Here is a 15,510-nt window from a genome sequence, read left to right as displayed (position 1 = left end):
AAAAGGCGGAGGTACTTTCAATCCTCTGAAACATGGCATACGCAGCTTTGGGCCCAAGCCCCACCGTGATCTCACACAATGTGAGGGGCCTAAACATCCCGGAGAAAAGGTCGGCACTATTACGCGAACTGAAAAAAGGTAGGCCGCACTTCGCTTTTCTCCAAGAAACGCATTTTATGACAAACAAAATACCCAGGCTCACTGACTCGTACTTCACCACAGCATTCCATGCTACCAACGACTTAGCCAAATCCAAGGGGACTTCGATACTGATCAGTAGGGAAGCCCCCTTCGAACTAACAGACAGACTGACGGACCCTGAGGGCAGATACCTCTTCCTGAAGGGTACATATAGAGGAGAACCCATCACACTGGCCAACGTGTATTTCCCGAACTCCTCACATTTACCATTCTGTAAAAAGATCGTCAGGGAACTGGAGAGTTTCAGCTCGGGATGTACAATCCTGGGAGGGGACTTCAACCTACCTCTGAACCCACTGACGGACACATCCACGGGAAAGACTTACATCAAATATCAAATACTAAAACGTATCAAAACATCCCTGAACTCTCTCCACCTAGTGGACTCATGGAGATACTCGAACCCCGACACGAAAGATTACACCTTCTATTCAATTCCCCACGACAGGTACGCCAGGTTGGACTATTTGTTCATCTCCCGTAGGGACTTACCACTGATCCAGAATGCGCAGATAGGAATACAATCTTTATCAGACCATGCCCCAATCTCCCTTACGCTACATCTAAATTCCTCTAAACGCACATTCCCTACATGGAGGCTCAACTCTTCCTTGATAACAGACCCCGAGTTTCTCCCACAATTGAGGTCCTCACTCACTGAATACTTTGACACCAATGCCACGTCGGACTCCGACCCACTGACGGTATGGGAAGCCCACAAATGTTTCATCAGGGGCGTGCTCATACGTATGGGGGCAAAGCGTAAAAGGGAGGGGAAAAAGGCTCTGACCGACCTCTCTGACACGATCATGAAACTAGAAACCCAACACAAACAAACTCTCTCAAAGGAAGTTGCCACCGAATTATTAGACGCCAGGAAGAAACTACACCAACTGATAACAAATACGGCTAAACGTTTTTTGTATTTTAAAAAGAAAATATACTACGAGTTTGGCGACAAAACAGGGAAATTTTTGGCTAGAGCACTAAAAAAACCTAAGTACAACAACTCCATCTTAGGGATAAGGAACAAAGGGGGCTCCCTAGATTTAACAGACGACCTCATAGCTAAACACTTCCAAACCTATTACACAGAACTCTACAACCTCCCCAACCAACATAAACCAGCTGGAATACAAGGCACCAGGTTGCAAATCATCCAAGATTACTTACAATCCTCTATGCTTCCAAAGCTAGCGGAAATAGACTCCTCATCGCTCGAACTACCAATTAGCATATCTGAGGTCACAGCAGCAATCCACGGTCTCAAAACAGGGAAGAGCCCAGGCCCGGATGGCTTCACATCCATATACTTCAAAACATTTCTGGATACGTTAACAAACCCCTTAACAAAGGCCCTAAACACTCTCTCCTCGCCCCGTGCTGTCCCGACAACCTTCCTCACAGCACACATTGCACTTTTACCCAAACCAGAAAAAGACCCGACACACTGCTCCAGTTATAGGCCAATATCCCTTTTAAACCTAGATATTAAGATCATGGCCAAAATTTTGGCCAACAGGATCAGACCTCTCCTCAACCAGCTGATAGGCCCCGAACAAGCAGGCTTTATGCCGAATAGAGAGGCAAAAGACAACGTGACCAAATCCCTGAACTTGATCCACGCGGCGGGGCGGCGCAAGATCGAGGGCTTTCTCCTGTCCACGGACGCGGAGAAGGCGTTCGATCGCGTGGCCTGGGATTTCATGCAGGAAACCTGCAGGTTTGTGGGTATGGGAGAACACATGATGGCGTGGATCTCAGCACTATACCAAAACCCCACCGCACGGTTAAAAATAAATGGATCCTTGTCAGAATCAGTTTATATAAAGAATGGCACAAGACAGGGATGCCCCTTATCACCACTCCTCTTCATCCTAACATTAGAACCATTCATCAGAAAGGTAGGGCTAGAGCAATCCATCAAAGGCTTCCAGATAGCAGAGAAGGAATTTAAAACAGCAGCTTATGCAGATGACCTCCTATTCTTTCTAACAGACCCTAAGACATCCATCCCCCAACTTATGAAGAGCTTCTCCCTTTTCGGTTACGTATCCAATCTGAAAATAAACTTCGCAAAATCCGAAGCACTGAACATCTCAGTACCTAACGAGGTCTTGGGTCCATTGCGAGCGGACTGTCCCTTTAGGTGGGTACCATCTGCCCTCAAATATCTGGGGACATGGCTCACCCCCCAACTATCCCAAATCTTCGACAAAAATTTTGCCCCCCTTCTCAAAACAATTGACACAGACCTACTATCATGGCACCCTAAAAATTTCTCCTGGTTTGGGAGGGCAGCTATCTGTAAAATGTCCATACTGCCCAGACTCTTATATCTGCTGAGGGTGTTACCGATCAAGATCCCTAACAAATTTTTCCAAACGCTACAGTCACTCCAGCTTAGATTCGTGTGGGCACACAAGCGCTCTCGTATCAAGTTTAGCTTGCTAACCAGACAAAAAGCCGATGGTGGGATGGGGCTACCAGACTATAAGCACTATTACTATGCCTCCCACGTGACCCGGATCGTGGACTGGCATTGCCATGCGGACACAAAAGACTGGGTCCCCCTTGAGGAGGAGCTATGCCAACACAATCTACGATTCTCCCCCTGGATACCATGGGAAAAGTGTCCAACCCCTTTAAAAAGCCACCCCCTGACAGGTACCACCCTCTCAATATTCCACTCATTGACCGGACGTTCAAAACCCTTCTCACACATAGGCCCCCTCACACCCCTGAGAAACAACCCGGACTTCCAACCAGGGATAAGAAATCCACTCTTACATATGGGAGACACTAACAGGCCCCTCCTAGCCACCCACTGCTTCAAGAATTCACAATTTAAAGACCACCAAGCCCTAAAAACAGACACGAACTGTCCCCAATTACCACTGTGGACATATTTCCAAATCCGCAGTTACACGACCGACACCAGACGCAAAACTCAATTTAACAGACAACCAACGGAGATGGAGTCAGTGTGCCTGGAGGGAAAACCAATTAGTAGGGCCACCTCGCTGGCATACAAATGGATACAGAACGCGTCGCAGGACGACAATAACAGATTCAAAGACAAATGGTCAAGAGATCTTGGGACCACTCTATCTGACAAACAATGGCACAGAGCGTGCGTATTAGCACATAAATGCTCACTTAGCACCAGGACCCAGGAAACGGCGTACAAACTGCTAACGCAGTGGTATGCCACCCCTGCTAAATTACACAAATGGTACCCGGAGTCCTCAAACAGGTGCTGGCGGTGCAACGCGGAAGTGGGCACTTTGCTCCACATCTGGTGGCAATGCCCACGCATACAAAAATATTGGTCGACAATCATTGCGCTGATAAAAACCATGACAGAAACAGAACTTACGCTTGATGCAGCATGCTGTTTGCTCCATGTCAACGACTTCTCATATAGAAGGTATAAAAAATCTCTAACCAGACACCTGCTTAACGCGGCAAAGTCATTAATTCCGTTATACTGGAAATCTACTTCAGTTCCAACCACTAAAGAATGGCTACAAAAAATCTCAGAGATCCATGACATGGAGGACACAGCGGCACAAGCCACAGAGGAAGCGGCAAAATTCCAGGATACTTGGCGCCCATGGGTGTCCTTTCGATACTCGGAAGAATATGAACAGGCACTCTCAACACCCACTACGTGAATAAACCACCCGACTAAGCTGATAGGCGGGTTATCATACCCAAACTCTCTACTATCTCTCGTCCATTGTCAACCAGCCATAGTGAGAGGGGAAACACCCTTTGTCTCGCATGGATGTCGTCTCGTGTACATGAATACCCTATACACAACGCACAGCATTGCCAAACCCAGGTACAGCTTACTCTCATCCCTCTTGAACCCTTTCCAACTTTTCTACTCTTTACATCTGTTTCTCAATTCTTTATCGGCTCTAGACCGAAAAACAAGCCCACTAACAACAATAAACAAAAGGAAACTTGGCTGATCCGGCAGCTGAGGAATCACAATTTTGATCATTTGCACGCAAAGTAACCGGTTAATCCTTCATGTTCTTAGATAAATGTTTTCCAGCCGGTAACCGGTTAATGCTATCGTTGTTCCCACTATTGTTAGACAAATGCAGTGTATGTACTTTTATCATTCAAAATCTGTCTCATATGCATGTATACACCCTTGTACTGCAACTTTTGTTTTAATAAAGCATTTGAAAGAGAAAAAAAAAAAAAAAAATGACTATTTATGTGTGACTTGACATTCAATAAAAACAGAAATGTGGTTGTAAAAAAAAAAAAAAAAAAAAAAAAATGTATACAGTAATTAGTGCATATTTATAGCACTGATTGCAGTATAAATGTGAATGGCGCCAAAAATGTGTCAAAAGTGTCCGATGTGTCCGCCATAACGTCGCAGTCCCAATAAAAATCGCAGATCGCCGCCATTTCTAGTAAAAAAAATAAATTAAAAAAAATAATAATTCTGTCCCTTATTTTGTAGGCGCTATAACTTTTGCGCAAACCAGTCGCTTATTGCGATTTTTTTTTTTTTTACTAAAAATATGTAGAATACGTATCGGCCTAGACTGAGGATAAAAAAAAAAACGTAAAAAAAAAATTGAGCTATTTATTATAGCAACAAAGTAAAAATATTTTATTTTTTTTCAAAATTGTCGCTCTATTTTTGTTTATAGCGCAACAAATAAAAACCGCAGAGGTGATCAAATACCACCAAAAGAAAGCTCTATTTGTGGGGAAAAAAGGACGTTAATTTTGTTTGGGAGCCACGTCGCACGACCGCGCAATTGTCAGTTAAAGCGACGCAGTGCCGAATCGCAAAAAGTCCTCTGGTCAGGAAGGGGTTTAAGTGCCCAGTAAGGAAGTGGCTAGAATATGAGAAAAAAAACTAAAGCATGTGGTATCCTCATACTTGGGAGGAGTAGAAGAATGTGTTTGGGGGTGTACTTCTAAGTAGATTCGTGCCACATGCGAAAAACACCTTGTAATGCCGCGTACACACGGTCGTTTTTGTGATGAAATAAAACAACATTTTTTATCATGAAACAAAACAACGTTTTTCAAACTTCATTTTAAAAAAAGATGTTGCCTACACACCATCGTTTTTTCAAAATGCTCTATCAAAGCGCGGTTACGTTCAGCACGTACGATGCCACTCTGTTCCATTCAAGCTCGCGTCATAACTTGCTTCTGAGCATGCGTGGATTTAAAAACGTTGTTTTAAACATTTTACCCACACACTATGGGGCAGATCCACAAAGAAATTACGCCGGCGTATCTCTTGATACGCCGCGTAATTTCAAATTTTGCGCGTCTTTGTTTTGGTATCCACAAAACAAGATACGACTAGATCCGACAGGCATACGTCTTAGTACGCCGTCGGATCTAAGCTGCAATTTTTCATTGGCCGCTAGGTGGCGTTTCCGTCGAATTCCGCGTTGAGTATGCAAATTAGCTAGTTATGGCGATCCACGAACGTACGTCCGGCCGGCGCATTGTTTTTACGTCGTTTGCGTTCAGCTTTTTCCGGCGTATAGTTAAAGCTGCTATTCTGAGGCGTACTCAATGGACGTCGTTCCCGCGTACAATTTAGAAATTTTTACGTCGTTTGCGTAAGTCGTTCGCAAATAGGAACCGTTGTGAGCATTGGCTTGTTCCGGTTTAATTTCGAGCATGCGCACTGGGATACCCCCACGGACGGCGCATGCGCAGTTAAAAAAAAAACATAGTTTACGTCGGGTCACGACGTATTTACATAAAACACGCCCCCATTACATCCATTTGAATTCCGCGCCCTTACGCCGCCAGAGATACACTACGCCGCCGTAACTTACGGAGCAAATTCTTTCAGGATTCGAAAAAAAAGGTAAGTTACGGCGGCGTAGCGTATCTTAGATACGCTGCGCCCGGCGCAAAGGTACGTGGATCTGACCCTATCATTTTAAATGACACAAAAAACAACATTTTGAAAAACGACATACAAAAATTGAAGCATGTTCGAATTTTTTTTTGTCGTTTTTCAGAAGACATAAAACAACGTTTTCCCCACACACGGTCATTTTAAATGACGTTTTTAAAAATTTCGGTTTTTTTTCATCACAAAAACGACCGTGTGTACGCGGCATAATGGTTAGTCAGGGAATTAGATACATCATTTATGCCACTTGAAGGTGCTCCTTGAATTTTGGGCCCCTCTATATGGCTAGACTGTGAAAAAGCCTAACGCACGCAGAAATAGTTTTGTAGTGAAATTCTAAGTATGCCTATGCTGTGTGTGAGAAATATCATTAATATGACTTTGTGTCATAATTTTCCAAAAACGTGGCAAAAATGGTCTTGAAAAGACTTACCATACCCATAATTAAATATGTTGGTGGGGCAACTTTGTAAAATGTGATCATTGTGTGGGTGCTTCCACTGCCCTGGTGCTCCAGGTCCTCAAAAAAATGTGATGGGCAGACATGAAATTACATGTGCATTTAAGCCTTTAGATTACATGAAGGTGTTCCTTGTATTTTGGGCCTCTCTATGTGTCTAAACTATGAAAAAAAAACTAAAGCATGTGGTATCCTCATACTCGGGAGGAATAGCAGAATGTGTTTAGGGGTGTTCTTCTAAGTAGACCAATGACAGGTGTGAGAAATACCTTATTAAAATGACAACTTTGTGGGGAAAAAAATAATAATTACACATTTTACCAAGACTTGTACCAAAAACAATGAAGTCTTCAAAAGACTCTCCATGCCTCTTAGAATATACCTCGGGTGTTTGGTTTCCAAGGTGGTCATTTTGTGGGTGTTTCCACTGTCCTTTGTTTCAGGGCCTCCAACAATGTAATGGTATTCAGGAGATTAGACACATTTAGCCGGATTCAGGTAGAGCGGTGTATACGTGAGTGGGCGTAGCGCAGCTCATATGCGCTACGCTGACGTAACATAGAGAGGCAAGACCAGTATTCACAAAGCACTTGCTCCCTAAATTACGGCGGCGTATCGTAAATGGCCCGGCGTAAGCCCGCCTAATTCAAAGTAGGCAGGTAGTGGGCGTGTTGTATTAAAATGAATCATGGCCCCATGTAAATGAAGCACTGAACGAACGGCGAATGCGCGCGCATGCTCAGAATCACTTCGAATTGACTCCCTAAGATACGCTGGCTCAATTCATATGACGTGAACGTAACCTACGCCCAGCCCCATTCAAGTACGACTTACATAAACGACGTAAAATCAGACGGCAGTTTCGACGTCCATACCCTAACATGACTTCGACCAGCTTTTTGGTGGTTTATCTTTATGCCGGACGTACGCCTTACGTAAACGGCGTAGCTTACTGCGACGGGCGCAAGTAAATTCGTGAATCGGCGTATCTAGGTCATTTACATATTCGACGCGTAAATCAATGGAAGCACCCCTAGCGGCCAGCGTAAATATGCACCCAAGATACGACGGCGTAGGAGACTTACGTCGGTCGGATGGAGCCAAAATGTAGGCGTATCTCCTTTGCAGAATCAAGCGCATAGATACGACGGCGCATCCGTGGACTTACGAGCTGTATCATTAGATACGTTGGCGTAAGTCTTTGTGAATCTGGGCCATAATTTATGCCACTAGAAGGTGCTCCTTGGATTTTGGTCCCCTCTATGTGGCTAGACTGTGAAAAAGCCTAAAGCATGTGGAGTGAAATTCTAAATATGCCTATGCCGTGTGTGAGAAATATTATTAATTTGACAAGTTTGTGTCATAATTTTCATGTGCCCATAATTAAATATGTTGGTGGGGCTACTTTGTAAAATGTGATCATTGTGTTGGTGTTTCCACTGTCCTGGTGCTCCGGGTCCTCAATGAATGTGATTGGTAGCCAGGAAATAAGATGTAGAAGTTATGCCTCTAGAAATCCCAAAAGTGCTCCTTGGATTTTGGGCTCCTCTATGCATCCAGGCTGTGAAAGAGTCCTACACATGTGGCATCCCCACACTCGAGAGGAGTAGCTGGATGTTTTTTTGGGGTGCAATTACAATTATGCCTCTGCTGTGTGTGAGAAATATCATTAATATGACAACTTTCTGCAACAGAAAATTAGATTTATGCGCCTAGAATCTCTAAAGGTGCTCCTTGGATTTTGGGCTCCTCTATGGATCAATGCTGTCAAAAAGACCCACACATGTGGTATCCCCACACTCAGGAGGAGTACTGTAGCAGGATGTTTTTTTTGGGGTGTAATTATAACTATGCTTGTGCTGTGTGTGAGAAATATCATTAATATGAACACTTTCTGCAACAAAAAATCTAATTTTCAAAAAACACGTGGCAAAAAATATGGTCTTCGATAGACTCACCATGCAAATAATTAAATATGCTGGAAGGGCAACTGTCACGTACCTTAAGGTAGAGCCTGACGAGCAGAGGAAGCCTCTTGTACCTCTCCAGTTCAAGGGCCACTGAGTTTGCAACAGCGGCCACGAGAGCACGGTGGGGTAGGAGTGCCTGAGATGTTCTCCATAGCAGGACACTTGTAGTAGCCGGCAGCAGTAGTGGAGCTATGGTTGGTTGCTGTGTGGGCAGGCACTTGTGGATGCAGGGATGCTGTGGATGCAGGAAGGTTTCTGGTGACGGGTACCGCAGAAGCAGGTACATTGAGGCTGAAGCAAGGTGCAGAGTGAGACAAGCCGGGTCAGATACATAGGAATCAAGGTACATCAGAGATAACACTTAAGAGTGGTCAAGTTCAGGCAGAATTTTGGCAACAGGGAAATCCAGAGGTAAGACAGAAGAAAGGTCAAGCAAGCCGAGGTCAGGAATGGAGAGAATTAGGCCCCATACTCACGAGCAAACATGTCTGCTGAAACTGGCCCGCAGGCCAGTTTCAGCAGACATGTTTGCTCGTGTGTGGGCGCGAGCGGGCCGAATTCCAGCAAACATTTGCCCGCCGGGCCTTTTCCCAGCGGGCAAATATTCCTGGACTTGTTTTAAAACAGCCCGCTGGAATTCAGCCCGCTCGGACATGTACGGTCGTCAGTACAGACCTACCGTACATGTCCAGGCGCCCGCCGTCCCTCGCATGCGTCGAATGACTTCGACGCATGCGTGGAAGCATTTTAAAGGCGGGCCGCCCACGTCGCCGCGTCATTGTCGCGGCGACACCGCGTCATCGACGCGGCGACACCGCGGACACGCCCCGCGTATTGTTTACGCGCGGACTTCTGTACGATGGTGTGTACAACCATCGTACAGAAGCCCTCTGGCAGACATGTATGGTGAAAACGGTCCGACGGACCGCTTTCACCATACATGTTTGTCCGTGTGTACCCGGCCTCAGAGTACTCGGGAAGCCAGGTAACGATCAGATCGAGGATAGGCACTGGGAACAGGATACAGGGGGAAACTGCAGATCAGACAGGAAAGGCCCAAGTCCATCTGCCATCCTTATAGACTACAAATGGGCACCAATGGTAATGGAGCGTGCACACACGTGTGCGTATGCGCATAGGCATTCACCAGAGCCCACAAATCTGCCTGTCATGAGGGACAACATTGGGATTCTGCCCACGCATGCTCAATGTCCTCAGTCTCTACACATCTCCTCTGCTATGGCCAGCGAGTCCCTGACAGCAACTTTGTAAAATGTGCTAATTTTGTGGATGTTTCCACTGTACCAATCACTCAAGAATTGTGATTGGTAGTCAGGAAATTAGATTTATGCTCCTAGAAAGCCCAAAGGTGCTCCTTGGATTTTGGGTCTACCCATGCATCAAGGCTGTGAAAAAGTCTCACACATGGGGTATCATCATACTCGGGAGGAGTAGCAGAATGTATTTTGGGGTGTAATTATAAGTATGCCTATGCTGTGTGTGAGAAATTTCTGAAAATGAAAACTTTGTGAAATAAACTCAAATTTTACTATTTTAATTTTCCCAAAATTGTAGAAAAATATTACAAGTTCAAAACACGGGCCATGCCTCTTACTGAATACCTTGGAGTCTTTTTTTCCACAAAGGGGTTATTTGGGAAATATTTGTACTGGGGATGACTGGGGGGTATTTTTATCCTCCTGGCATTTCTGGGACTCATGAAATGAGATCGGCCTCCTCCATCCTTTGCCATAGCCCCCCTAAGTACCTCCTGACATGTGTCCTCGATCTTTGGACCTAGCCCCCTAGGTACACCCCTGACATTTGTCCTTGATGTTTTGACATAGCCCCCTAAGTATGCCCTGACATGTGTCCTCGATCCATGGACATAGCCCCTATGTACCCCCCTGCCACCAGTTTCCTTGATCCTTGGACTTGGCCCCCTAGGTACCACATATGATGCAGGGGGAGGGGGACAGAGAGCCGGAGCATTGTGTGTATAAGGCAGCAGTGTGATCAAGGGGGAGGGGCAGAGAGTTGAAGCATTGTGGTGCAGTGAGTAGCACTTTCGTCTAGCAGCAAAAGGGTCGTTGGTTCGAATCCTGACCACGACACCATCTGCCTGGAGTTTGCATGTTCTCCCTGTGCATGCGTGGGTTTCCTCCGGGTACTCCGGTTTCCTCCCACACTCCAAAGACATGCTGGTAGGTAAATTGGATCTTGTCCAAATTGGCCCAGTATATATATATATGTATATCTGTGTGTATGACTGTGTGCCCCAAGCATGTCACGATCCTACGGGGTAAAATAACCGCACCAGCCAAGCAGACTCTGGCTGGAAAAAGCACCCAGAGGCGATTCAGTTCGCATGAGTTGCGCTATACAAGTCATTCATTCATTCATTGTGTGCAAAAGGCCAGCAGTGTGATCCAGGGAGGGGGGAGAGAGCCGTAGCATTGTGTGTATAAGGCCAGCAGTGTGATCCAGGGGGAGGGGGCAAAGAGCCGGATCATTGTGTGTATAAGGCAGCAGTGTAATCCGGGGAGGGGGGAGAGAGCTGTAACGGACCTATGAACCATTCTGAGAAGGGGGGGGGGAAAAAAGGGGGTAACCAAAAGGACCCCGGGGCTTTTGAACGGTGCAAATAGATAATCATAGATAATCCGACGAGTGAAACTCGTCGGAGTGAAACATGTAGAGCTGACTTAAACAATGCTTCGTCTTGATATCACGTATTTAATCGAGATGTATTTCAAATTTATCGTATTTATGGCATATTAATTGTTTGTGTAATAAATTATATTTTCTAATTTTATAATCAAATTTTGTCTGATTATCTATTTGCACCGTTCAAAAGCCCCGGGGTCCTTTTGGTTACCCCCTTTCCCCCCCCCCCCCTTCTCATTTTTTCTTATTATTGGGGTGAGGTGCCTGTGACTACTGATACTTGTCCACAAAACGTATTCTCTATGAACCATTCTGCCTACAGAGGACTGCATGACTTGTATTCTGAGCTCAAAGGGTTAATTATACAAGGGACTTTTTCACTGCTGAATGCTAATATTCCCTTTGCATAGCTAATGGACTCTCCTTTGTGTAGTTAATCCCCTCAACATACGGAGGCTGTTATGTGGGAGTGTATAATTGTTTTAAAGGTTAATTGAATTCTATTGTCTGATCAAGTCATGTTAAATATAAGGTTGGAGCCAAACGTCTAGAGACTGATTGATTCAAGGGAATGTCATTATTTCAAAGTATGTGTGTGAAGGGGGGGCGGAGAGTGTCATTGTTCATGTAAGTTTGTAACCATATAAAAAGCGAGGTGAAATGTGCAATAAAAGTCAGTCTTGTTTGACCCTTCAACGTAGCCTTGTCTCGTTCGGGAAGGGGAATTCTCTCTCTCTGGATCTATTGGACGGGGATACCGGCGGTACTTGCATATCGCAGCTTGCCAGGGAAAATGACTTCTCCAATGGCTGAGACCCTCTCCCTAGCTGGGTAGCCGTTACAAGAGCCATAGCATTATGTGTATAAGGCAGCAGTGTGATTCAGGGGGAGGGCAGAGAGCTGGAGCATTGTGTGTTCAGGGGGAGGGGGCAGCAGTGTGATGCAGGGGGAGGGGGCAGAGAGCTGCAGCATTGTGTGTATAAGGCAGCAGTGTGATCCAGGGGGAGGGGGCAAAGAGCTGGAGCATTGTGTGTACAAGACACAAGTGTGATCCAGGGAAAGGGGGATAGAGAGCTGGAGCATTGTGTTTAAGGTAGAAGTGTGATCCAGGGGGAGGGGGCAAAGAGCTGGAGCATTGTGTGTACAAGGCACAAGTGTGATCCAGGGGGAGGGGGTAGAGAGCTGGAGCATTGTGTGTATAAGGCAGCAGTGTAATCCAGTGGGGAGGGGGCAAAAAGCTGGAACATTGTGTATAAAAGGCAGCAGTGTATTCTAGGGGGCGGAGAGCTGAAGCATTGTGTGTATAAGGCAGCAGTGTGATGCAGGGTGAGGGGGGCAAAGAGTCGTAGCATTGTGATTTATAAGGCAGCAGTGTGATCTAGGAGGAGGGGGGCAGAGAGCCAGAGCATTGTGTATTTAACCACTTAAAGCGGGAGTTCACCCATTTAAAAAAAAAAAAAAAATCTCCCCTTAGCTTCCTGCTCGTTCGGTCTAGGGGAATCGGCTATTTATATTAAAATATGTGCAGTACTTACCCGTTTTCGAGCTGCATCTTCTTCCGTCGCTTCCGGGTATGGGTCTTCGGGAGCCGGCGTTCCTTCTTGAGTGACAGCCTTCCGAGAGGCTTCCGACGGTCGCATCCATCGCGTCACTCGTAGCCGAAAGAAGCCGAACGTCGGCGCGGCTCTATACTGCGCCTGCGCACCGACGTTCGGCTTCTTTCGGAAAATCGTGACGCGATGGATGCGACCGTCGGAAGCCTCTCGGAAACCTGTCAATCAAGAAGGAACGCCCATTCCCGAAGCCCATACCCGGAAGCGACGGAGAGGATGCGTCTCGTAAACGGGTAAGTACTGCACATATTTTAAAATAAATAGCCGATTCCCCTAGTAATAACGAGCAGGAATCTAAGGGGGAAAAGTGCCCTCTAAGGGTGAACCCCCGCTTTAAGGACCACCTAACGCCAATATACATCGGCAGAATGTCACGGCTGGGCACAATCACGTACCTGTATGTGATTGTATAATGCCCAGCCGTGGGTCACGGGCGCGTGCCCGCGACCCGGTCCGAAGCTCTGTGACCGCAGCCCTGATCAGCGCTGGAGTCCCGCGATCGGTCCCCGGAGCAGTGCATTGCCAGGCTTCAGTTCCATTGACTCCTGCTGCTGTCAATCAAATTATGTGAAGAGGGTTCGGGGCAGGGCTGAGCCATGCTTTGTGTGTTTATAGACACACACATCAAAGTTCCGGATTGAGTCCTCATGTGTGCCCACCATATCAAGCCTTTTGCTATGGGGGGGGGCACACCAAGAAGAGGAAGAGCTAAGAACGCCGGTGGGGGACCCCAAAAGAGGAGGTTCAGGGGCTGTTTTGTGCAATACTATAAGGTACCTGTGGTAGGAAGTGTCTGAAGTGGAGCTTGTGTGCTGAGGATTCAGGCAAAAACTTAGTCAGACAGGTCAGGTTGGCAACAGACCAGGGAAAGCGGTACACGATCAAAATCCAGAGAGTGGTCAGGCAGGCAGAGGTCATACATGAGCTGGCGGTGAAGTACAAAATCAGCAGGCTAGAGAGTAGTCAGGAATTTAGAGTCATAAAGCTATCGCAACACCCAGGGAGCTGGTCCACACAAACGGGCACTGAGCAACAGGAAGGGCTGCTTTGATTGTAGATTGTTCACAGCTGGCAGCAGGTGGGGCTAGTGAGTCCAAGGCAATGCATCAAACTGAGAGAACATTGCCATAACTCCAGAGCTTCTCCGTGGCACAACAAGTAGGGCAGCTGTGGGACCAGGAACATCCCGGTTCGAAGATACCAAGGTACATGACATGCACAGAGTACGTAAGTAGGTATATAGTATACAGAGTAGGTATGTATGTTTGTTATTTTTTTAAAAGAGCCTTTACAATCAGTTTAAGATAACATCTGAGTCAATATTTCATATTTTTCCAATTTTATTTTCAGCAAGGATTGGTGCGATGTCGGGGGGAAATGAGACCTTCTACCAGCCAAAGAACTTCATTTTAATAGGGATCCCAGGCTTGGAAGTAGCCCACTTCTGGATCTCCATTCTTATGGTCGTCATGTACGTCCTGACCATCCTAGGAAACTGTGCCATACTTGCCATCATTATGCCAAAAGAGACCTTCCACAAGCCCATGTACCTCTTCCTCTCTATGATGGCCATCATTGACCTTGTGGCATCCGCCACCACCACCCCCAAGATCTTTTGCATCTTCTGGTTCAACGATAAAGAGATCGACTTTGGCGCCTGCTTGCTCCAGCTTTTCTTAATCCACGCCCTCTCCATGATGGAGTCCACCATTCTTTTGGCGATGGCTTTTGACCGTTATGTTGCCATCTGCCATCCTCTGAGGTACACCTCGATCTTGACTAACGCCATCATCGCCAAGATTGGGGTCTTAGCAATAATTCGAGGATCGTTCTTGATGGCTCCGGCTCCTTTCCTGATACGGAGATTGTCTTACTGTCAGAACAATGTCATCTATCACACCTACTGTGAACATATGGCTGTAGTAAAGATTGCCTGCACCGATACCACCATCAACCAGGTGTACGGCCTCACAGTGGCCCTTCTGGTAATTGCTGTGGATATTGTTTGTATAGCTGTGTCGTACGGCGCCATATTCAGAACGGTCTTCAGGCTGTCTTCCAGCGAAGCTCGTCGCAAGGCCTTGGGCACATGTGGGCCTCATATCTGTGTCATCCTGATCTCCTACATCCCGGCTCTCTTCTCCTTCTTTACTCACAGGTTTGGACACAACATCCCTCTCTATGTTCATATTACTCTCGCCAACCTCTACATTCTCATCCCACCCATGTGCAATCCCATGATCTACGGGGCCAGGACCAAGGAGATCCGGAGAAGGGTAGTTGTGATATTTCGGCAGCAAGGTTAAACTGAGGTTTACTCCTTTTTTATTCATCAATTGCCAGATTCACCCGTGTAGGAACATTAAGCAGACACCAGAAAATGCAAATGTATCCAGTGCTTCCTATGGTTTTACGATATTACCCAACAGTGGCGGCTGCCGGCTGGTGCTCAAAACTTTTTGGGGGGCGCAAACAAACTGAAAAAAATAAATAAATTGCAGCCACTGTGCCCATCAATTGCAACCACTGTGCCCATTAAACACAGCCACTGTGCCCATCAAACGCAGCCACTGTGCCCATCAATTGCCACCAGTTTGCCCCATCAACTGCCACCGGTTTGCCCCATCAAACACCGCCGGGTTTGCCCCCTCAAATGCAGCCAGTTCCCCCATCAAA

At 46.4% G+C, this 15,510-nt stretch overlaps 1 protein-coding gene across 1 annotated transcript; it reads left to right on the top strand.

Moving 5' to 3' along the window:
• Positions 1-14,198: 14,198 nt before the first annotated feature.
• LOC120928774 (putative olfactory receptor 52P1) lies at positions 14,199-15,140 on the top strand. Its single transcript, XM_040339764.1, has one exon. The coding sequence runs from the start codon at positions 14,199-14,201 to the stop codon at positions 15,138-15,140; it is 942 nt and encodes a 313-aa protein (XP_040195698.1).
• The last annotated feature ends 370 nt before the right edge of the window (positions 15,141-15,510 follow it).

Source organism: Rana temporaria, chromosome 2, assembly GCF_905171775.1.
Source record: "Rana temporaria chromosome 2, aRanTem1.1, whole genome shotgun sequence".
NCBI classification, from domain to species: Eukaryota; Metazoa; Chordata; class Amphibia; order Anura; family Ranidae; genus Rana; species Rana temporaria.
This window is presented reverse-complemented; position numbering and strand designations above follow the sequence as displayed.